Genomic DNA, 24,872 nt, shown 5'->3' with positions numbered 1-24,872 from the left:
ATAGTGTAGAGAATATCGCAGATTTTGGTTATAAATTGGGTTTTGGGAAGTAGGCCGCACACCCCCACCCAATTTTTCTGGGGTACCCCCCCCCCCCCGATATACTTCTAGCACGCATATATGCATGCATGGTTAATTTGGCAAAAACAAGAAAAAATATTTATCGACTTATCAATTGTTGTTTATGTGCTTAACTTTCCCTTTTTGCTGTCTAATTCAAACAAATTATTTGATGTTATCCTTGCAAAACATTTCCTTAAAATTTCATCATATCCACCTGGTACTAGTTAGTCTCCGCCGCAGCCGTTACTTTTGACGTCACGCAACGCCGCTACCCACCGGTAATCTTCAACTTCGTTGTCCTGTGTGTACAAACGTCCACTCTTCTCAAACAAAATTGAAGAAAAATGCAATTTTTCCTGACGACAGGACGCGGTTGAACGCAGGCGTCAACCTCGCTAGTTGTGTGTAACTCGCCCAGTACGATAAGTTGTTCGATGGAGAATTGTTCCTTTCACCACAGGTGGGAAATGATACGTGCCTTGCTGAGAACTCTTTTTATTATCGACAGAAATGACGTTTTTACACCCAGCAGTAATTTTGACTTGCAGCCATATAGCAAAGCTTGTGAGAATACCTACAATCTGTTTGTGGTGCTTTCAATGTCCGACGTCATTTACAGCTGTGCAATACGATCAGAATCAAATTACCAAGGTATCGCGTCTCACACGGATAGGATTACATGAGTATCTCAAAACAGGTCGCTGACTCACCGAATAGAAGCATATTGCAGGCCATAACACGCTGATTCGTTACGAAAATTCGCCTGTTCGTGACGATAAACCTTTGCCAACCACCGATTGCAGGGATTGCTGAAACAGGTATGCAGTTTTAAACTGTTTACAGTGACGTCACTGCGTCAATCCCTGAGGCCTTCGGAAAGTCAATAAACTCTATTGCAGCACACGCCATCGATACGCCGTGTTCGATTTTCATCCAAGCGTGTTGAGTATCATGGGAGGCAAGCTAGCTAAAGAAAAAAAAGGCAAAATAATCGAAGATGACTTCGTGGAAATCGACAAGTTTTCTGGTGGTACCGACGAATTCGGCGAGAGAAAAGGTGAAGGAATGTATTGCTATCAAAATGGCGATATTTATGACGGAGATTGGAAGAAAGGAAGGAAGCACGGCTACGGAATATATACATATGCAAATGGAAAAAGGTAATTCCTTGTGTATAGGAGGAAAAAGCACAAACAAAGTTTTTGAATTCGAGTTTTGAGCAACTACTTCCGGTTAGTATTTCGCACGATCGATTTGATATGCACTTAGGCTTACAAGCACAACAATGTGTCACTCTTTCGAAGACCTGTTCTTTTTTCACGTAATTTGATATTTGTTATTACTCTGATTCGAAAAGTCTTAAACAGGGAACGTTGGAATTTTTATACATATATCTCAGCTTCATTTGGCTTTCTGTTTTTTTTTGCTCGACCTCAATAATAATCGCGCTCGCATGCGTGATGTATATCAAGGAACAAAGCTAGCCGGAAGCTTGCAAATAAGTGACGTAAAATCATCCCATCTTGACGATATAAAGCCCACACGCTTCAATGAATTTTACTACCTATAAAAACTGCTGGAGTTTTAGCGGGTTTCTAGTTAAAATGGTCTTTATAGGGTAAGTATCGCCTGAAAAATTCACGAACTGTTGTCTATTACGGGAGTAACCTGTGACTGATCACAATTGACATCTTAATCATGGCAGTCAGTTGTAATAATATATTCCCTAAAGAGTAAATGTGGAAGTTATAAATAATAGAACGCTAGCAGTTATACATGTTTTTTCAAACGAAGGCAAATTCATTCCATTAAACTCTTGTGCAAATAACTTTGGTTTCCTGGTGGTAAACAGGTACAGATGTTAAGGAAAAATTATTAAAGGACTGCTGGAGGCTTTCATAATTCAAAAAATAATAATTTTTAGTAGAATTTACCTTAATTGACAAGAAATTTTTATTAGTTCTCGTAATCTATTGGACGCTAAAGTCGAAGCATTTGTTCTTACCGCGCAATCTTGTCACGTAATCTTTCTTGGAGGTAAGAGGAAAGATTGCGTGACGAAGACAGAGTTTGTTGCGCGCGTTTCGCGTTTGCGACCTCCGCCGCCGGAAAAAAAAAACCCGACGGCAAAAACCTACCAGGTACGCAGGCTATTGTGTGTGCGATTTCATGGTTGTTTGCTTTTCTTAGCATCAGAGGATGGTTTTACAAGGATCGCTTTATAGGATCAGAACCAAACGAAAAGTTAAAGAAAAAGCTAAAAAAGAAACCAAAAGTAATAGAAGAAGATGCTCCTCCTTTGCCACCTCCAGCAAGTCTTCTATTGTAAGTTGTTTGCAATATTTTTTGCTGTTTGATTGTCTTAACAACTTTAATTCTGCAAAATGGGAAATGGATGTTCTCTATTCTCGGTGGGTTTTGCAGTTTGAGGTTCCCAGATTGGGTACCCAATGAAACAGAAAATTATCTGCTCAAGAATAAAACGCGCTTGTCTAGCACAGGGCTGGAGATACCGAGTCACTGTAAAACCCCGGAGTAAAACATCCTGACCAACTTCGTTCCCAGGTCTCTTCCCAATCTCTAAATGAAAAGCCCTGAGAACGAGGTTGGTTCCTGACATTGGCTTTCTTTCCAGGCCTTTTTCCCCGTTTAAACACAATGATTGAGAGCCTTGCAGGAAAACAAGTTATTTCCAATTAGGTCAGCATCCCGCCCCCCAACCCCTTTCCCAACTTTTTTGGTGCGTCTATTCCGTTTCCCATATCCAACAAGAGCCCTTGTCCACAGTAAGCCCCTTTCTTTGAAGCCACCAAAATGTACGCACAAGTTTTGAAAACAATAAAACAATCGTCGATTTTCACAGTTCATGTGCTATTTATGATAGACTGATCTTTTAAAATGTTCTACAGCAGCTAACCTATGATGTCTCTTATTAGTTCCCCTCCTGAAAGAAACAAATCAAAGCCCTTGAATACAACTCGCCTCTCTACAAGTCAAGAAGATGTTTCTAAAGACGACCGGCTTGAACCCGATAATTTTCGTCGAGCGAAGAGCGAACGTCGACCAAAGAACTTTTTTCGAAGAAATTACCAATTACCCAGCAAAGACGAGGAGAAGATGGAAAGACAAAGAAGTGTAAGATTGAGGCAGTCAATTCGCGCTAAATACGGTTTACCAGAACCTTCAAGAAAGAATCCCTTACTAAGTAATTCCGAATAGTGAAATTATTGGTGTGATATATCCCTTAAGAAATTATAGAGCCGAGATTCGATGACCAATCAACCGCTCTCCCAGAAATTAAACGCAGCCGTATAACAGAAATTTGCTATTTTGCCTTCTTCTTTTTGTTTTTACGCTATTTTGAAAGGGTACAAACAGGTTGATTTTTGTACCTTTGTCAAAATAGCGAAAAGTGCGAACTAATTTACAAAGCGGATATAACAGACCAATCACAACTGGTGGTTGATTCACGTGATCGTGCAGTCTCTAAGCTGTAAGCCCGACACAAACTGCCAATGATTTTGTGGATGTTATTGCTTCTGTTCACATCTCAGCCTTGATAACAAGCTGATTTGGGCCAATCGTAGAGCGTAGCAAGTGCTAATAACAAAGCAATATACGCATGCAATTTATTTTCGGTAAACCCTTTTAAAACTAAGCAAGATAACTAGTAGTAATCGTAGATTAAAGAGTGCGTTCGAGCACTGGTAGGTAAAGAAAAAATTCTCGGAACAGCATTTTGTACATGAGCTGTTAGGTAGGCGTGAAATTGGCCTTCCCCCAGTAGGGAAAACAAATGAATTGATCGCAAAGCACGTACATACGAGAGGATTTGTTCTCATTTGTGTATAATAATGAAGCCCAAATCTAAAGCTTTGCTAATTTTTGCTAAAGGGCTCGTTGTCTTTTGTTATCAGATCAAGCAATACAGTTTTGCTGGTGTTAAACTAGGTCAGCTTAACCTTACGTATATTATGTAATTTATAGCTTTTTGTAAATAAAAAATGATGTATTTAATTTTAGACAACCCCAAGATATTGTGAAATTGTTGCAAAAGAATGACTGCATGCCTCTTTTCGGCTCAAACTTTATCTATGGTTGAGAACTGCGCTCGTGACAAAAAGGACCCCCCACTTCAGGCCTTTGAACGAGGACTTGCCAAAAAAGGCTGTTATATTTCCCGAGACCGAAGGCCTCGAAAACAAGTAATCCAGGCCAGATGGCGTATACCTGTCGATTCATATGTAGCATAAACAATTTTGGAACGGATGAGTAACATTGGTAATTTATTGGAAATTGGTAGGCGAGTCGTTTCTTGCACTTAATTACAGTGTGCTTCAGGATTATTTCAAGTTGTTGAAGTCGACGGACGAAGGTCAATTTAGTTAATATCAATGTGTTGCACAGTTTTCAGTCGACCATAAGCGGAATACTGCGTGTCAGGAAAGTGTGACGAGAGGAGTATGGGGCCCAACTCCCAAACTCTACACCCAAACCAAGAGATATGATCCTGATCAAATTCTTATGTCCAAAACTATCAGCGCCGCTGCATTTTTGCCTTCCCCACTTGATCGTCTTTCTTCGCCCAAAAAACAACTCATAAGAGTGCATTTAGACATCTAAGTTTTAATACAGTTTCGGCCTAAAGAATTGAAAGTGATAATTTTCTCTGATCGGACAGTCGAATATTGTTTTGCATTTCATTTTCCAGTGTGTTTCGGTATTTTGATTTATTAGTTTATCTTATAACTATAGAACTTGTCTTTTGCTTCCTATGCATTTTCAGAGACGTCTTTTCACAAATTACTAGCGCGGCATGCAGCACTTGAGATGCTTTTTGACAATTCCTTAGCCTACTATCAGGCGCCTATCGTAGAGTATTAAAGAAAGGGAAAAAATCAAAACTTCATTTATTAAATATGATCATGTTTTCAGGTGGTAGATATTCAAGTGCCACATTAAAAACATTAGCTGGTTCTTAACCAAACGTTTAATTATTTTGCTGGTACAAAGATAGCAAAGATGATATTTTTTGCCACAATTCAATATAGAGGACGTCTAATAATTCTCACACTGGTTTAAAAAGTGTAGGTGGAGGTTGTTTAAATGTTCTGGAAAGGTTTTTCGTTCTTCTTCCCGAAGAACTCGTAAAATATCTGAACAGCGCTACAAGCCTTTGAGTCCTCTGATTTCAATGCAAGACTACATGGAGTAGATCGACGAGCAGAGTCATGAGTCGAGGAAAGCTATACAACGTTTTCCAGGATCGCTCAACTTTTAAAAACGCTGTCTTCGTGTTTGTGATTGTTTCACTTGAGCAGGTAGTAAGTCGTTTGGGAATCACTTGTGAAAATGCAACGTTGTGGCTGATTGTTCCACCGTGCGTTATATTTGTCGTGAGCTGCTTGAAATCTAAAAACGTCACACTACTTTTGAACTGCAACACTTCAAAGAACTGCTCTTTAGGGCTGGAATTTGCGGCGCAGAGTTATGTCGCCTTGATGTATATGACTTTACCCGCTCTCACCTGGATTGTAACCGCGTTCCTTGACACTAAAATCTGGGTTTGTCACCGAATGGGACCTGAGGACTGTGGAGTTTTCTTGAATTGCACCCTTGACGAAAAGCACCGAAGGGATGAAGAGAAAAGAACTTTAAAAGCAGAATCTCAGAACATTGCGCTTCTAATTCTCACAGGTATATTGACTTTTATATAATAATTAAATGAATGCGCGCGCTCTGATTGGTCGATCAGCTATGGTTTATTGTGCCAGTAAACTCATGGAAATTTCGCGTGTCTTCTGAATTATTATACAAAAGCAATAGACCACAAGTTTCTATGGTTTAGAGGCATGATAAACCACTTGGGATGTTGGAAGAACAGGAGAAGAATTCGTAAATCACGAGCCTGCGGCTCGTGATTTACGAATTCTTCTCCTGTTCTTCCAACATCCCAAGTGGTTTATAAGCCTATAAACCATAAAAACTTGTAGTCTATTGCTTAAGAATGTTTTTCTCATGCTAAAAAGACGTTGTCATCAGGTACTTCCTCACCCATGGTCATTATACCAACTTTGACTCGGATCTTCAATCGGCAAGCGATCGACTGTAAGACGAAACTTTCCGATTATGTGCAGTCGGCAAATCTTCGTAGAGACGAACGAACACTTCCGAGTACAGGGCGATCCTTTCTGAGTCAGGAAGGTTACTAAGCAACTTGAGGATCACGATAACGACTGCTAACCGCGGGAAACTATCGTTTGTGTTTTATTTTAGGTTCAGTGATGTGCACAGCCCTCTTAAGCTGGGGCTATCATCTCCTGTTTGCTAGACCAGAGAAGGAGCATGAGCTGGAAGATCTCGCGCGAGATGCTGCCAGGACAGTGCTGGAAAATTACGCAACCGAACGCGCTAGTCTAAAACTGCAAGAAATAAGAGCTATGGTAAGTCTCTCATAAACAGGAATGGTTATTTGCGCGCTCAATTCCTCCCTGGCGGGTGGAGCAGAACTTTTGAGTCAACAGTTAGTGGATGAAAAATAAGTCTGTGGTCTAGTTGAACCACAAATTTCCATCTGAGAGGAAGAGAAAAAAAGGCGTCAGATTTACACAGCCATCAAGAACGGCGGGCAGGGCGTAACCTCGTCCCCAGGGCGTTCTCGTCGAAGATTCTTGTGACGAGGTTTGGCAGGGCGGGACTGTAATGTTGTCACGAATACGCACGAACTCTTCCTAACAGCTTTCAGTGACCCTTTCAGTTGTTGCAACTCTTAAAAAATTGCATCGATCGATAACATGATGTGTTATTCTGCAGGTTATGGCTGAGACAAAAGACAAAGTGGTCGAGGCTGAACTTACTGAAACCAGAGTCCAGAAAGCTGAAGAGGAAAGTGTTTCGTGTCCAGAAAGAGAAAACTCTCTTAGTTACCAGCTGGAATCTAAGTGGTTTGAGCAATTAGACAGGAATATTGTGATTCATCTTGAAGACCACCTTATAACTGACAATGTTAAACTTATTTATCCGGAACTGTAATACCATGCAATGCTTGAAACAGCCAGTTACAATGCGTATCACAAGATATTCGCACACTGTCAAAAAAATAAATAAATAAATCCAAATTAAAGGTTCTTATTATTTATTCAATTCTCAGAATATATTCTACATTCACCTCGGAGTCCTATCCCATCCCATTCCATTTTCATTAATAAAACTTAATTTTTCTATTAAGAGCGGTTTTCAGGTACAGCTGCTACTCTGTAACAGTACAACAAAAAGTAATTGAAACAAACGCAAATGACAGAGTGACCAATTACAATTCGCAGCACCAAACAATGGAAAAAAGGTAACCGCGTGTCAAGGCCTAATAAAACAAAGAACCGCCCAAAAAGCGCGGGAAAAACTCGCATAAGCCAGTAACAGAGTCAGAACTTGAAACATAAGCGAACACATAATTTTAAATCCTCATTCGGTTAGCCTGTGTGACGGCCACCCTACTATACCCGAAAGAAAAAATAGGCTACAGTCGGGAAACAAATGCCATTTTCGAGTACGTCTTCTTGGAGATCAATAGAAGCACCCCCCGATAGGAAAAGGCTATGTACTTTGCCAAACAAAAGATTGTTCAAATAATTAAATATTTCCTTTGACACCACTTTTGATACAAATCTAATGCAAAAATGTGAGTAAAATATTTAGATGAATTTTTTCTCTCCTTCTCACATTGAGAACCTGCTTCTAATAAATACTTTCAAACTGGATTCCTAAAACGGGCCGAATACTCCAAGACTACCAAAACGAAATCTGTATAAAGACGAATAATGCTTCGATATCTGACGAATACAAACGTTTCAGATTAACTTTAGTGATTATGTGGAGTTATGAAAAGTGTGTCAAGGCATCAGATACCCACGAATTTTCTGATGCACTGATGATTTTTTAAGTGACAGGATTCACGTTACTGTGGAATTAATCCGACCATCCATCTCTATTAATGGCAGGCTCGTTCTAAAGTTAAATAGTAATATTACTGACTGATGAATTGTTTGTCAGTCAAATGATGCTAAATAGGCTAACACTGAACTTGAAGCTAAGCTCGATTCCCGAGAGAGCGGCAGAAATAGATCCTAACTTGAAACACATATATAACTTATAAAAACTTCGTCTACAAAAAATATTGTCCCTCACTTTGTAAAATATCTATTTAAAATGAGTATTTGACTCAAATTATCATATTCGTTCATCTAATAAGTCGCTAATGAAATCCACCGCCTTAGGTTCCCCACCACGTAGCTGACTGGACTTTTCTCACTTGGCTCAGCTATCAGAGAAAGAAAAAATAACTTGCATTACATCGATTAGAACCAAAAGACCCCTATTTATAGAAGAAGTCTAACTTAAACCCCTCTGTAAGCAGAACTAGGCGGTGGCTGAATTGTGATCGTAACATGCGCCATAGCACAGTTAGACTGTTAGACTGTTCAAACGAAAAGTGTGTTTACTGGTGTGAATACGGTTTAGACCAAGCATTTCTTAAACGCTGTCTAACCTTTTTCAAAGCAGAAAGAGTAGACGGTGTTTGTCTTCAGAGGAGATCAAAAGGGAACCTCACAATACGTCCGTGACATTTCTAACACGAGAATTAAACAGAGAAAGACTTCGGCGTGCTTCGTAAATTCGTCGATCTCTCGATAGCGTGCATGGTGTACAAAGGAACTTACCTCTTTAGGACTAAACTCCAAAATAGTTGCAATAGCTGTAATCATTTGTTGTTTGACTGAATAACTCGTGCTCATCATAAACCTCAGCACAATGTTCTTTAGATATTCTAAGTTGGCACTCTCACGAGACCTGCATGATAAGTAGGAAATAAAATGACAAGCAGTTATTCAACCTTGTTCAGTCCATCTCAATCTTCCAAATCTTGGCCATCCGGTGTCTTTTTCCATTATTATTACCTAGTTTGCGTTTTTCTATCTTCACAAATTAAGTTTTTCCGTCAATTTCAAGGTAATTTCGTAGGATAGTACACTATATGGCGACATAAGCGACAAACATTTCATGTCCAGCAGAGGACTCCACAGTCATTTTCAGACTTACACTGAACAACCACCCAAGATAAAAAAATTTCAAGTTACCTATTTCTTTCAAGTTTCCTGATTTCTTCTTTGAGGAGATTGGCCTGATCCATGAGTTTGTCACCTCTAGCAGACGAAAAAAAACAAAAAAAACAATCAGGGAATAACTGTATACATTTAGGCCAAGTGCAGGGAGGTTTGTGCAGTGCGGACGTGTACGGAGCTATAACAGGTTGTGTGGTAAATCATAAATTGAAGAAACTAATTTGCTCAAGAAAATCATTTTTTTCAACATTACCTAATTTCTGCATCTCTCAAGGCCACTTCAAGTTCATTCCTCTGTCGCCGTATTGCTGTGCTTTCTGCTTCTCTTCTGGCTTGCTGTTGAGCATAGTGTACCAGTGTACTCTCACTACTGCTAGCCTGGAAATAGCAAAGGAGGCATTGTGGCATAAATAAACAATAACCTCTATTTGGGGTGGACATAATCTGTTCCGACATGAGAACACTTTTTCAAGAGCGTAGCTCGAGGAAAACTGCGAGCTTCGAGGAACAGATAATGTCCAAGGACAAATATTTCAGCATATTTTCCACCAAGTGGAGGCTATTGTGTTTATTATCCGTCAATTTTTTTTCCTAAAACGCACAGTTTTGAGCATCTATCCGGCGTATCTTGGACAGGGCAAAATGAATCAAATCCTGCGCTGTGATTGGCCACCCGATTGGACAAGATGAAGCTATCTTGCCCACTCGGAACTACCCGCCGTGTCCCACAAGAAAAATTTCCCCGAAAGCCATATAGTGAATAAATCCTTTATTGACCACGCTTGTTTGGTCAAGATGGCTTGAAATTGGCCTCGCTCTTTTTTTGCGAGTTTATGGACCTCGACTCCGTCTCGGTCCATAAACATGCAAAAAGAGAACTTGGCCAATATCCAACCATCTTGACCTCACACTTGGTCAATAACCCATACATACTAACCCCAGAAGGTTTGGTCAAGAGCTGATGAACTGCAACATCGGCTTCAGATGACTGAGGAGAGTCCAAAGTGGCCTGGGAACCACCAGTTATCTCCACAAACTTTCTCTGATAAGAAAACGCTGATCTTGCAGTGCTGCTCTCAGCTGAAGGACTGTTTGAAGGGATACGATTTCTCAGCGTTTCAATCTCTGAATCTTTCTCTGCCACTAGGGCGAGAGTTCGTTCCCTTTGATTTAGCACCTGCCTTTCAAGTTCCTCGAGTTTTTGTTTGTAAATAGTGTTTGATTCCTCGTTTTCATGTTTGTGTTTCTCCTCCATCAACTTGAGCGAATCCCGCAAGTTTGTGATCACCTTTCTTTGATCTTGTTCTTTTTCATTGCTAGAGTGTTTTAAGTCTTCAATTTGCTTTTCTAATTCAGCATTGTCTTTTTTTAGTTTCTCCAAGTTCTCCAACTGTTCACTAAGCTCTTTGAAGGATTTGTTCTTGTGAAGCGCCTGTGTCTTGACTTTGTATCTTTCAAATTCTTCCTTTAGCTGCCGCAGTTCTTGTTGACAAACTTTATGTGAAGGGTCGTTCACAAAAAGAGACTCCAACTCCGACTTGCTCAGCTCTTCTAAATGTTTTGTCAAGAGAAAGAGAAACACAGGTCAGAATTTCAGTTATTGATCGCTGTTTCCTTAGAAACCACTTGCTCTCTTGCTATGTTTTTGTTCACTTGCATAATTTTTGCCATATTATGGAACACATAACTGTACAATAGAGTATGTAGGGGAAAATTCTACTGTAAACATAAATAACTCGTCTTAAAGTTTTTAACACTATAACAGCAACATTAAGGTCTTTGAAACTGAACAATGTTTCATTGTTTGTGTCACAACATTGACATCAAAAGTTAATTTTTCAATTATCTCTACGACAATTTATTATGTGAATTTACCACAATCTATGATGTGAGTTTATTATTTTCTCTCCCAAATTGGTAAATTGGTGTCTAACTGTAAACATAACGTTTGTAAAAGTACATTCTTGTGCATACATGAAGTGTATGGTCCAAACAACCTCTTTCCCATGGTCTCTCATCTTACTGCCCCCCTGGAGCGAGCGAAGAGAGAGGGTCTCTCTTCGCTTGCTCCAGGGGGCGGTAAGATGAGAGACCCTGGGAACGAGGTTATGGTCCAAACTAATAACTGTTCTTACCCAGATCCAGTGGCTTGTCAGAAGAATCCATAGCGATCTTAAGCAATCCTTTTAACTTAAAAACTTGCTTTTTCAATTCCTCTGGTGTTTCATCTTCTAAAAGGTCACTTTCATTGTCTGGTGTTCTGTTTTCCTCTGTACTGATCTGTCGAGTTAATGTAGCATTTTCCACATCCAGCTTCTGCAAACGTTCCTTCAGCTTCTGAATAGCTTGCTGATCTTGTAGTCTGAGCTTTTCATAATTTCCAACAACTTCTGACAACTCAGAGAGTTTCACCTCTGATTTGATGACAAAACAAATAAAACTCAATTTGTTTTCTAAAACACATCCCCGACTTACTCAATGGCATTGTTAAATGCTGCTACATGATGCCTTTGTAATGCCTGGGAGATTTTCTAATGATTCAATGCACACAACCATGGAATCTATTGATACCAACTGTACAACAACCTTGTTAAAAAAAAACTGATGTTACCATGACACATCACTTATCTTAATCACAAAAAAGAAAATGGCCCTTTTTTTTTGCTAACCTAACTATATTCAAATATTCAAATGATTTTGTGAGAATCAAAACTGTAAAGTTTTCTTAGTAAACTTTTGTGAGTTTTTCTCAAACTCCAATCAATTTTCTTGTGTGTGCATTAGGCTGCGTAAACACAGTCACATACTAGGTATTTCATATTGTGTATCATTTGATTTTCCATTTCTTTTTCTTTCCCTCAGTCACTACTGTACCGTGGGAGGTTCCAAATGAGCACTTTTAAAGGAGTAGCTGGGCTATGTGAGAGCAGAGCTATGTAGAATGTCTGTAACAGCAACAAAACGCTTGATCAATTCATACCCAAATCTGCCACTCTGCACTCTTCCAAACTGGTAATAATCCTCAGTCGTTCTTCAGCATCATTAGCCCTCTTCTGTTCCCTTATAACAGCCTCAGCGTGCTCCTTCTTCATCTTGGACATCTCAGCCTGTAACTGAACCAGTAACGGTGAAGGTTGCGAGGAAGCTTTCTCAGCCTCCTTCAACCTTTTTTGAACTCCTTGCAACTCAATTTGCAGCTGTGCAATTTGTCGTTCATACTCCTCTGTTTTGTTGCCTGGTGATTTTTTCATCAGCAGGATTTGTTCTTTGGCATCATCTAGTTGCTGTTCAAGGTCTTCCTTTGTAGAACGTTCAGTTGACACAAGCATTTGCAGTTCACGCAGCATGAGAACGTGGTTGTTTTGTTCTTCCTCACGCGCTTGCTGCTCATGTCTCATGCGCAGCTTGAGCTGTCAATAATCAAATAAAATTGATTACCATAGATTCCTTGAATAACTACTAATTGTACAAATGCAACATCTTTGAAGGAAATTAGCAGACATTATTAGCCCTCTCCAGTAATCACCCCACTGTCAAATTACACTCTTTGGCTGAAATAAATTGCAAACATAGAGCTCTTTTGTTGATCTAGCTCAGCCCTGAGAAAGACACAACAAAAGTCTGTGCAGGAGCATAGCCAGGATTTTTCAAAGTGGGGGGGGGGGGGGGGGCAGGGAGGGGGAGGGAGAGTCACACTGACTCAAAGTGAGGGTACTCATCAGATTGTCATGTCATTTTGCCACCTGTTGTAGGCTGTTTGCTTAAAAAAGGCTAACAAATGGGGGATTACAGTCACCCCAGGACCCCCCCTAGCTATGCCCCTGCTGTGGATGAGGACTCATTATTGAAAATATACATAAAAGAAAATTTAACAATGGGCAGCTTCCTTATCAAGACCTCCAGGTTCAGTCATGTGTTAGGAGGGATTTTGAAATGGCACTTTCCCTTTGACTTTGTGAAAAAGGCTTGGTACTTTTGTTAATAATTTATTTACAACAAACCTCTTGAAGCTGTTCCTCAAGTGTTTCTACAGTCTTGTTCAGTTTCTCTGTTTCTTCTTCATACTCCTTGACTTTAGCTTCATGATCTTGCTAATGGGTTGCATGATGTTTAAATAAAAAATCAAACATAGAATAAGTCAGTTGATAGGAAGATTGTACGTTAAAATTGTTATTATTCATTTTATTGTAATTCTTAGGAAATATTTATACCATCATTTTCTTTTTGTCAGCCTGATAGCTGGCTTCCATCTTTGATTTTTGCTGCATTACAGTAGCAAGTGATGCACTGAGAGTGGCAATTTTCTCTTGCTGCGCTTCCAACTCTGATTGCTCGGGTGAACTGCTTTCCTAAATTGAGCAAATAAGATATTAATAGTAAAAATTATATGCATCCATCCTTAATATTGCCTGATGGAAATTAATAATCTCTGTTTACTTAACACTCTGTTGCACCCATGACTTGAAATAACATTCACAAAAATACCTGTTCAGTACCGGAATAAATTAAAACACAATTCCAATAGTTTGACTGTGGTTATTTGAGTTTTCGGATACCTGAGTCTGTTTATAAAAATCGTGTATCACATACATGTACCGAAAAAAGAGCAAATTACGTTGGCTTATACTACAGAACTTTTCATCAAATCTCATTAGGTTCAGTAAAGCTGGGTTGTCATTAAGACATAAAACCAAACCTCATCTTGATGCAACTGTTTTCCATGTTCCATGTCATCTTCTTTTACTGCTAGAGGATGATCCAACACTCCCTCCATATGTACAGCCTCTTCTTGTAAGGAACTTGAGGAATCTTCACTTTTGCCTGCACTGTCACTGATCTTCTCATCCTCCACACTTTCATTATGATCTTTGCCATCAGCTGCTTCTTTTCTGTGACTGCTCTTTGTTGTTTGGTTATTGCTGGTTGTCAAGACATTGATACTCGCTTCTAAAGCCTCTTTTTCTTGTAATAGATTTTTATAGGCATGCACAACATCTAAAGAGTAAAAATTGAAAGTCACATAATTGTAAATTATATATTGTACATATGATGTATAACATTTAATTTATATGGGGGTTTCCCTAGTATGGTGCTGTGGTGCTTTTGGTCACCTCCATCTCCTGTTTTGTAATTTTTAATTGCAATTTTTGTAAGTAACATGAAGTAAATGTAATAAATCTAAATATTTGTCAAATCTCTGTAGCAAGAAAAAACGAGACTATTTGGGACCACATCACATTGACTGACCTGGCAATGTACATCAAGGCATTCCAGAATATTACAAGAATTAGCAGCTAATGATATATATATGATCGGTAGCTGCCGGTTTCGCCCCATGGCGAGTTCGCCCCCACCGAGTTCGCCCCCACATAGACTCAACTTGATTGAGTTTGCCCCCAACCAGATCGTGTTTGCCCCCAACCAGATCATGTTCACTCCCACGTCAGTATTCAACTGTTCAATCTTGAATCTTGAATTCTTTTCAATCTTGAATTCTTGAAAAGCTGAAAAGGAAAGCAGCTACTAGACCCCTACAGGAGTTGGCCGAGTACGTTGAAAGGACCTGGATTACAAGTACAACCTGGGCCCCCACATCCTGGTGCATTTACCTCCAAGCCATCTGAACCAACAACAACGACAACTCCTTTAGGAGCCACAAATCTACAAAAGTCATGATCAACAGTGCATCAGTCTGTGTTTTGTAGTTTATCTAGTTAAACATGAGGGGAATATGGGCTAGGTTTCTATTCTACTCGCACAAGATCTCTTGCGCTTTTGCGTGACTTTGCGTTATGGTTTCCGGTCGCCCCAGATTTTGCTCGTGCAACGCATATTAAATTTAAAATGGCCACCATTCATAAGTTAAGTAAACTAGTACTTAGTAAAGACTATAGAGAGTGTTTTTGGTCCAACACAAAATTTTGGGGTGAACTCGAAAAGTTGGGGGCGAACTCAACAAAGGTGGGGGCGAACTTGAAATTGAAGTTTTATACAGGGGGCGAACTCGGTGGGGGCGAACTCGCCATGGGGCGAAACCAGCATCAACCACATGATCATACATAGTACATAACCAGGGTGAAGGATCTGATTGGAAACAAAATCAGGATACTAAACTTATCCCCAAAATAACCTTAATTGTGCAATTTCTGCTCACCAGAAATAATCAAACATCCATGTGTAAAACTGTATTAAAATAAGACATTTTAAAGCTTATCCTTCCAAATTCCATCCCTCCATCATTTCGAATGCAATTTCTCAGATTTGAATTTATTTGGGTTGGAATCAATTACCTTGTGTTTAAAACGCAATTTTGACTGTATTACTAGCAGGAGAAACATATATCCTTTTACTAAGTGAGGATTTCAATCTCGTTCCTGCCACGTCCGATTAAATTGAAATCGTTACTGACAAAACAAGTAACATACATACATGTACACGTACAGGGCGGGCGCCAGCTGCTGTTATGTAGAGTCGTATCGTGTAACATTTCCTTACCTCTAAGTCTTGTTTCGTAGCGTACCAGCTGCTCTTTCTGTGCCTCTACAATTTTAATAAGTTCAAACCTTGATTTCTTCTCCATAACGGCGTCCAAACGGTTGTGTCATTGGAATACATATGGCATCATCACTAATCCGTCAGACAAAACCAGCGGCAAAATAAGTCATTTGGTGACCCTAAAACCATCAGAAGACAATCTTAAGTCTTCATACATCCTCCTTTCGGATTTTCAGTCAAGAAGAGTGGCCTTTAAAGTGTTATTTTTTGCCAGGAAGTACGAAAATTCTTGTGCGTTCTAGAAATTGACCAGGCCTTTTCGACACGTATGTTTACATCAAAAACCGCGGAAAGACTGGGTCATCCCTTCATATAGCGATGCACGAGAGGTTCACATGGTGCTTCTTCTCCTCACGTGACGAGAAAATAATATGGCGGCCGCCCAAAATGCAGGGACCAACAGCATAACGAAAGTTTTGGAGAGTATATGCCGGGAACGGAGGAGAGAACATCTCGATAAAGAAAGTGAAGGTACGTTTAATGCATGCAGAATGAAGTGGAGCAGTTTTCCGGAGGAAAAACAGTTAATTTACGTTGATTTGGCGTGTCAAACTGTCTCAATATGCGGCCTGATCGGCACGATGAAATCGAGAAAGTCTCGGTTAAAAAAGAAATCGTCAATTATCCGACTGTCTTTCTCATCCTGCAACTGTTCTTGGGTGCAGAGTAGCTAAAGCCAAAGAAAAATGGTAAATATTTGTGGTATATTGTAATCCAGCCAAACAAGGGCCTCACTAAGTTGCCATTATATGAAGGTTTAATATTAGTTTATTTATACATTGTATAATCATAATTATTATCAAAAGCCTTCAGCTGATACCCGTAAGCTATATTAAGCTCACGTGATTGTTGACTGATCATTCATGTGCATTGCTAATTAGAGGATGGAAAACTGAATTGACCTGTTGCGTAAATCTGGGAGATGGTAAAATTATTTTTCATTAGTGAACCTCGTGTTCACCCCCCAAAAACAAGATTAGAAATAAATCGTCAGCAGTTTGACCACAAGCAGCCATCAAGTATCCAAACATCTTCCTTAGAGTAGGTGAAAATAAGCTTTGCAAGTACATACAGTATATACATAAAGCACTCTTCCCTTCATATCTGGGAGATTTGGTGACTCAGAGGACACAAAGGACATGTTGTACAGCTGTACGTGAACATATGTAAAATGAAGGCATCTTAATAGAAATTTGGGCTACATTTTACTTTATGGCACCAAATGACATATTGTGTTCTATGTATGAGTGTGTATTGTTCCTTTTGAGAATTTTATAGAGTTTGTACAGCAATATTTATAATTGCATTTTGTACTCTGTCTTGATCTTAGGAGGCAGGACAGGTGGCAGCATGGCTGAGTGGTTACAACCCAAGACTGGAGGTTGTGGGTTCAAGTCCCACTCTGACCACTAAGCTGGAGTTGTTTCTCAGTAGACCAACTCCTCGGCCACACTTGTAAATAGCCAACTGCCCTGCCTCCAGCCAGTTGGGATTTTTAACCATGTTATGTTCATTTACATTATTTGTTTCATCATTTGGTTTCATCGGCCCTGAGAAGCCCTATTAGGGGAGTAGTCAATTAAGATATACTGGTATATATTTTTTTAATCTTATAGACAATTCTGCATAGTAATTATGATAAATTATAGTTTATGTTTCTCTTCTTTTTAATCACATAGAGGGCTTTATTGTCCTGGCTATTGAGTCTTTCTGGACAAGACTTTTCTCACAGTACTTTGTTTGTAATGACGACGAAACAAGGGATGACCTTCTTTTCTATGTAAAAGGAAAGAATACCAATAAAGATGGCAAAGTTGAGAAAGAACAAGCAGAGGTAACTGCCTCCAGTTGTTATAAGATAAATTTTGTTACTTGGAGGAAAATGTATACTGTAGTTGTTTTGTTCAGTCAATCAATTAATCGATCAATCAATCAATCAAAAAGTATATTTATGTGTCAAAGTTAAACTAGGCAAGGGGAAACACCGCTCTACTAATTAGGGATTAATGATATAATTAGAAGCTTGCTAACTAATAACTAATAAAAGATTAAAAGCCTACTGACTATTATCTTACGGGAGTGAAGTTACAAACCTAAAATCTTCAACTGAGAAATGTATGTCTTGTTTTTGGAGATGAGTATTTCATTTCCTGAGATAAAATTTGTATCTTACAACACGGTTGGAAAGTAACTTATTCTTGTTTCTTGTGGAAAAAGTCTTGTTTCTCTCAAATTAAGTCTCATTTCTCTTGATATGTCTTGTTTCTTGTAAGAGGTCCTCAAAAAGAGTTTAATAGAAATGTGCTTTTAAAACTCTTTTGATGCCTGTGCCATGTTACCTTGAATGAATCAACTTATTGTTAACTTTTTTATCTTTGGAATCCTAAGTAAATAAAATATCACCATCTGTTTCTCATTTTTTTCCCTGCATGAACTTGTGTAGTCTAAAATTGCAGTGTTTAGAAAAGACTCCAAAGTTCTTCCAAGGTTAGTGTAATTTTTTTCTTATCACTATGTTTTATTGTACATGTATATGCTATGGTATAAGATGACCAGTAGTTAGAGTTTACATCAGACTGATTTTTTTACGTTTTATGATTTGGCTTGTAATAAAAGTTAATTTAGTTAACCAAATTTTGCTTTGGCTAATTTGTATTTGATTTCCTTTATGTAGCTTGGGTGATCCAAGTATTGACTGGGAAGAGTCTGTGTATCTGAATCTCATTTTACATCAAGTGAGTAATGTGACTGTGTAATTCTATCAACTGGACAGTATATGTACATGAATTTAATTAGATCTCACTCCAAGTGACACTTGATACATTTGCCTACATTGTTTGTACCTCATGTTAGTATTACTTGCTGATTCAGTAAATGACAAATTACATAATTATATCTGTCAACATAACAGTGTTTAACCATTCTAGAATCTGTAGTCATGGAAACAGGGAATGTTGTAGATAAGAAGCTGGCATCGATGAGCTTCTTAACCCATTGTTTTGCATCAGTGACCAACAACATAATTAATTAAATTTAATTAACTAGTTAACAGTTATGCTATGATACTATGACTGAAAAGTCAATGAAGCATTACAATTTTTTGGCTATCCTTTAAATTTACATGTACAGGAAGCAGTCCTATTATTAATAATGTTTGGTACTCATAGTGAAAATTTCCTTGTTCTATCACACAAAGATTAAATCTGTTTTTTACATTTCCTCAAAGTAAATAGAAGTGGGTCCTGTCTGTATCCTAGGATAGGATAGGATCCACAGGATGTGATAATGTGATAAGATGTGAGCATCGCATACTGAATATTCAACCATATGACACATGCAATTAAGTGCCCAGATGAATTTGTGACAGGTCACAGAAGTTTTTCTTGATCTACTTATCAGCTGTAAAAAACAAGTTTCCTAAAACCTTATTTCTCACTCTTTTGTTATTAGTTTAATATTGTATTCTGGTTTTGTCCAGTTTGAGTACACATTGACTTGTGCAATCTGCACAAAGCCTCAAGAGAAAGAAATGAGAGTTTTAAGCAGAATATCACAGGTCAGTATACCGTCAAGATTGATCGCTATTTAATTTCTCCCTTTGAATTTAATTTCTTCATTTTGAAATGGATGCATTTTCATTTTGAAATGGATTGTCATTATTATGAACTAGTCTCTTGTCTTTTGGTTTTGTCATGAAGATTTGTTTGTGTGGTGTACTTAATACATGTATTGGATTTATATTTTGTTGTTTTCCCTCAGAAAGTGTACGCTTCTCCAAATAGGAGGAGGTGAGTAGAGTTATAGTATTAAAATGCATTTAACTACAGTCAAGGAAAGAGGGTTGTGTACAAATACAACATGTTTCCTATTTCTAGCCTTATTCATGCTTTTCTAATGTTACTTTGCAAAAATTCTTTTATAAGATTTGTTCAAGTCATTTAAGAAATGTTTGATATTGATCTTTATTTCTGAGCAGTAATCCTGTTATGGCCATAAACAGGGCTTTTTGTGAGCTTGTGTTAAAACTTGACAATTAAATATAATTTTTCAAACCTTGTGTTTTTTTTTCAGAATGGATTCTAAAGGAATTTCTGCTGAGATTTCATATCCCAACATATTTTTTATTCTAGACAATTTTGAAGAGGTACATCTCTTTTTAACCTGTCCTTCAAAATAATATCTAGTATACTATTAGTGAGAACTAAAGTTTGATAGCATTAGAGCAAATTTTAATTTATATTTTGGAGACCATCATTGGCATTGATTTCTAGGATCAAACAATCAGTCCTTATACCAAACCATTGTTGGTTCTTGTCTTGGGTATTCCAGATATGGTGGTTTCCTTTCCTGTCATAATTGAAACAATGCTTTGTAACTTTTAGTCCCTTGTTAATGGTGCTACTGTTGACCTTTATTTTTAACAGACCTTCAGAGACTTTTCACTACAAGAAAATGAGATGGTTTGTGTGGAGTTAGTTGCCAAAGATAAGGTATTTAATCAGTCATATAACGATACATTTTTATTGGCACCCACCTACAGACTCAATATGTCTTGATACATTTGTTGTGTTTGTGCATCTCGCTGTCCCCAGTAATGTGCTTCTGTCCTATCACATGTTGTTTTATTAAATAATTTAGAGCAGGAAAATTCACGAAATTGTTACTTCTATCTTATAGACGGAATCTGTGGAAGGAGTTATTTTCTTGGGATCCATAAGATACGAGTCACTTAAAAAGGTTTATGATGGACGAGTAAGTTGGATGATGTACAATTTTTCAAGTTCAGAGTTCCATGATAAAAAAATTGTAACTGTTCATTTCAAAATGTAGTATTTTTTTAAATAAAATTTAGTATAATATCTTGCATTGTCTAGCATTGACTTCAGTATGACTAAGTGTCAGTAATGCAATATTTACCCCAGTCCTCCATGTAGATGAAAAGATATATCAAAAATCAATAGGCTCACACTAGTTCATTAGCGTATTTGATAATGTAAATGTTTCTTTGCTTTTGTCTTGTATGTATGATAATATTTGTCTGTTTTCCCATTTTTTAGGCTAGTGTAGCCAGTAAAGTTGCTCGTAAAGTATCAATGGGTTGGTGGAGAGGACCAGCTAATGTTGAATTCATCAAAATGAAAGGTCCGGCTGGTAAAGGTCATGCCGAGATGGCAATCACGCAACATAGGGGACTGGAGGAAAGAAGCAGTTTAGAAGACTCTGAAAACAGTGATTGGTAGGATTGTTTTTTTGTGGGGGAAGGGGGTGGGGAACTCTCATATAAAACGGACAGCCCAGGTGCTCAGCATACCTTCTAGGGGTTAAAAAGCCATTTTGTTACCTCTTAGGGTGTACAGCCTTAAAAGGTCCACAGCGGTAGCTTTTGCGGTACCTTTTAGGGTATTGGGTGGGAAAAAAATTTTACAGGAGATGATTCATTATTCTTCTTAGAATTGGCACATGTACCTCTGGGGGGTGAATAATTTTCAAGCCACGCCCACAAAACTGTACCTTGGTACCCCTTAGGGGTTCTTTTCAAAATTTCTGATAAGCACCCCCGTCATTTTTATATGGGAGCCCCCACTGGTGTTTTTATTACATAGAATTTGCATCAGTTCTGCAGTAATAAACATCCTAAACATCACTCTTCATGTTGGAATTGATGCTTGTTTTATCCAGGAGAACATGTTCTGACTGTGGAGAAAAAACGTCTTCTTCCTTGACCAATTGTCAAGTGCCTATTCAGGATGAGAAGTGCTCTTGTGGTGTGCAGTCCAAATATGGTGAATATCCCAAATGGACTGCAGGACTTGATGGCTCAAACTACAGTGAAACCAGCTCAGACAAAAAGAAAAAAGGTTATTAAATAATTTATTAATAAATAGCACTGGCTTTTAGTTTACCCCCAGAATCACTGGTATTCACTCTCGTGCCAGTTTTAAATTAAGCTGTCTACTTTTAGAAGTCCCCAAGTTAGTACTTTGTAAAATTGATCTTTGCTTGAAACCATGCTCCTTAGAACATTAAATTTTTGCTCTTGATCTTATGGTGTATAACATTGTACAAGTATTAATCCAATTAGAACAATATATAGTTTTAGTTGTCAATTGATGCACAAAACAATCATAAAATAATGTTAAATATTTAGTGAATCACATGAAAAGCTATGTAGTACGTATTAAATTCAATTTGTTCTCTAAATTAGGTTTGTTATCACCCTCACAGCACTGGATGAAATTCAGGTACATTCTAAAACTAAGCAAATCAAAACCTCGTTAAAATTGTTTTGATATGAATTACATATACCCAGAATGACATGTTCTTGAATATTAGTGAATGGCTGACAGTTGCACAGTCAATCAAATGTGCAGATTAATTTAATAACAGATTGTTAGACTTAGAGCCACCAGAGATATGTCAGTATGGGAAACTGGCATCCTGACTTCACTTTCTGGAGTTGTCAATGTGAGCAACAGTGATAATAACTTAAAAAAGAAATTTGGTGAAGGCATACATGCATATTGCAGACAGATGTTCCCTTAATTTTTATCTTCTGACAGGTCGAGTTCTGTGTATTTTAGTCTCTATCTCATTTAATATTATTTGATTGTTTACAAGTGTTATATATATCATTGATTTACTAAATTCTTGTCATCTCCAGAAAGAAAAATCTAAGTCCACTTGCCCTCTCAGCGTACCTAACATATGTGACTTTACCTTGGAATAAAATTATGAAAGGTGAGTTCACATTTCACTGAAGGATTTCAAAAGGTTAGCTACATGTGTGTGCCTTGTGTTGATTTGCTGTCTGTCTGTCTGTCTTTCTGTCTGTCATCTGTTTGTCTGAAGTAATACCCTGCGCATTACCTGTTACCTGACCGCCAAGTGCACAATAAGGCAGGCCTCCACAGTGTTATTAGCTTTTCAGGAATAAATGTTCTGTGTCGTATTTTAACATTATGTTTCTTATTATTTACCTTTGCTGCAGATATCTTGGAAGTGAGACAACCTTCTATTTTAACATAGCATTAAATAATTCCTAGATTCATACAGTTCATATACAAGTAGCAAAATTTTATTTATCTGTTATCAGTTCCATGATAAATACACTTACCTTTTATAATTTTTAAAGTGCTTGGTGCATTTTCATTCTCAAACGGCCAAATAATTACTTTGGAAGATTTATTTTGAAAGTGATTTCATGAAAATGTGATTTTTATATGAAATACATTATGTGGTAGTTTGGTGCAAATCAGTAAGGTAATAGGGTAGGTTAATAAATGGTAATCTTTGAATATATTCACTTAGCACACAGTAATTTTTATATAGAAGACAGAAGTATAAAAATGTATGGGTGCCAATTCAAACCAATCTTAAGTATCTAGGGTAACATATCCAGTAGTAACTGAGGGATATGTTGATTTTTTAAAGTCAGGGAATGTTTAAATTTGAGCCATCAGCTTCTGTATGACTTGTACATACAGGTAATCCAAGTTTGGAGTGAGCAGTGCAGAACTTTTGTGAACCTCAAAATTTGTGGTCAAGACAACTGCTGCACAGGGGTCTAAGTAGTCACTTGCTTAATGTTGAAACTGAGGGAAAAGCATTTGGTTTGCTCAAATTTGAGGCTATTACAATTTTTTAACCTACTGGACTTCAACATAGCAGTAGAAGTATGCAATGCATACAACAGGCTATTTGCAACATTTGACACATTGTGGGGTTTTGGGTATTAATCCTTATAAGTTAAAGGGAAGTGACACAAATTACTTTTTATTGCAATACTAAGGATTGTTTCAACTGTAATGCTTTGACTTAAGAATGAGAATGTTTGGTTAAATGTTGACTGCATTGTCAGGTTACCATATTGGCATATTCTATATTTTGAACTACAGTATTGTACATAATATAATTGTATTATTATCAGAAGAAATCATTATTTTTGATATGGACTGTAACTACCACGACAAACATCAGCAGAGTGTCAATGGTTTATTTACCACTATTTATTATTCACATAGAATATAAAATGCCGCCAACATATATTTAGAGAATTACTTGCATAGCAGAACAATTTAAATGGTAGAGTTTTTGAAAACATTACTGAAACAATACTCAATTTTGAGGTTTTTTTGGAAATTAGATTTGAGAAATTAAAACTTTTCTGATATTGGATTCACTTAAACTGAAATGTTCACTTATTCAAATTTGCTTCTTGGTCTCATTCAATTCATCAAGATAGAACTATGAAAATTATAATCCTAAAGTTGTTACTATCTGATCTTAATATAGGTTTTTTAAATTTAAGTTTTCTAATTACCTTTACAATCAAATTTCCAAATACAGTGGAACCCTGTCAATATAGCTAGATTGTTGTGGCGCGATGGTGACCAGATTAACAGGGTTGCTGTATTATAGGGGTTCTTTAAATAAGAAAAATAACTGAGCTTTTGTTCGGACCAGAATAAAGTGACTGTAATAATGAGGTGGCCCAATAAACAGGGTGGCTGTAAGGAAGGTTCCATTGTACTTCAAATTTCATCAAAACACTTATGGTCAAGTTCAGAAAGACTTATCAGCATTTTTGATATGGGAGAATTTGATTTGTTTTTCTCTTTAACCCACAGTGATGATTTCTTTCATTTCTGTTCCAAAAAAAGTGCAATAAAATACTGGGAAGCCTAAACTGCCAATAGGATCTTCTACTCTTGCCCAGTCCAGGCTAGTGGGTGAATTGTCATCTTCCTGGTTGATACTGAAACCCAATAAATTAATCAAAGTACTCATTCTCATTTTGCTACATTAGAATTGTGATCATTTCCAAAATCAGTTTGAATAACAAAAGTGATTGATATCATATTTCTCCTTTCAATGTCAATACATTAGCCAGAAGTCAAGTAATGAGAATTAAGATATTATTAAATGGTACCGGTATATTGTATTGATAATGAACTAACGTTTAAAAAATGTATGACTTATCACTCTGGGACTTATTATTAGAACATACTGTGAAGGAACTGAAATTCTTCAAATTCCAATTATTCTCAGTCAATCAGAATTTGGATTTACAGTGTCGAAGTTGATCAAAGATCTTACTAGCGCATGGTTTGGGTACTCAGGTTGAAATCACAATAT

At 37.6% G+C, this 24,872-nt stretch overlaps 4 protein-coding genes across 4 annotated transcripts; 3 read left to right on the top strand and 1 right to left on the bottom strand.

Moving 5' to 3' along the window:
* Positions 1–114: 114 nt before the first annotated feature.
* LOC145489760 (uncharacterized) lies at positions 115–4,953 on the top strand. Its single transcript, XM_081468802.1, has 3 exons — positions 115–1,223; positions 2,254–2,388; positions 3,000–4,953. Exons 1-3 carry the CDS (start codon positions 1,015–1,017, stop codon positions 3,280–3,282), a joined length of 627 nt encoding a protein of 208 aa, XP_081324928.1. The 5' UTR covers positions 115–1,014; the 3' UTR covers positions 3,283–4,953.
* A 121-nt stretch (positions 4,954–5,074) lies between these two features.
* LOC145489764 (uncharacterized) lies at positions 5,075–7,123 on the top strand. Its single transcript, XM_081468806.1, has 3 exons — positions 5,075–5,760; positions 6,340–6,506; positions 6,877–7,123. Exons 1-3 carry the CDS (start codon positions 5,295–5,297, stop codon positions 7,093–7,095), a joined length of 852 nt encoding a protein of 283 aa, XP_081324932.1. The 5' UTR covers positions 5,075–5,294; the 3' UTR covers positions 7,096–7,123.
* Positions 7,124–7,181: 58 nt separating this feature from the next.
* LOC145489751 (GRIP and coiled-coil domain-containing protein 1-like) lies at positions 7,182–15,991 on the bottom strand. Its single transcript, XM_081468793.1, has 11 exons — positions 15,678–15,991; positions 13,879–14,177; positions 13,394–13,531; positions 13,184–13,273; positions 12,163–12,592; positions 11,318–11,596; positions 10,120–10,733; positions 9,436–9,560; positions 9,198–9,263; positions 8,781–8,910; positions 7,182–8,380 (listed from the first exon to the last, which is right to left on the bottom strand). Exons 1-11 carry the CDS (start codon positions 15,760–15,762, stop codon positions 8,333–8,335), a joined length of 2,304 nt encoding a protein of 767 aa, XP_081324919.1. The 5' UTR covers positions 15,763–15,991; the 3' UTR covers positions 7,182–8,332.
* A 102-nt stretch (positions 15,992–16,093) lies between these two features.
* On the top strand, positions 16,094–24,599 carry LOC145489755 (uncharacterized protein KIAA0930 homolog). The gene is made up of 14 exons (XM_081468798.1): positions 16,094–16,208; positions 17,417–17,571; positions 18,181–18,224; positions 18,412–18,472; positions 19,216–19,293; positions 19,497–19,525; positions 19,809–19,881; positions 20,162–20,227; positions 20,415–20,489; positions 20,795–20,973; positions 21,417–21,595; positions 21,943–21,979; positions 22,399–22,475; positions 22,726–24,599. The coding sequence occupies exons 1-14, from the start codon at positions 16,109–16,111 to the stop codon at positions 22,761–22,763; spliced, it is 1,191 nt and encodes a 396-aa protein (XP_081324924.1). The 5' UTR covers positions 16,094–16,108; the 3' UTR covers positions 22,764–24,599.
* The last annotated feature ends 273 nt before the right edge of the window (positions 24,600–24,872 follow it).

This window comes from Orbicella franksi, chromosome 6 (genome assembly GCF_964199315.1).
Source record: "Orbicella franksi chromosome 6, jaOrbFran1.1, whole genome shotgun sequence".
Lineage (NCBI taxonomy): Eukaryota > Metazoa > Cnidaria > Anthozoa > Scleractinia > Merulinidae > Orbicella > Orbicella franksi.
This window is presented reverse-complemented; position numbering and strand designations above follow the sequence as displayed.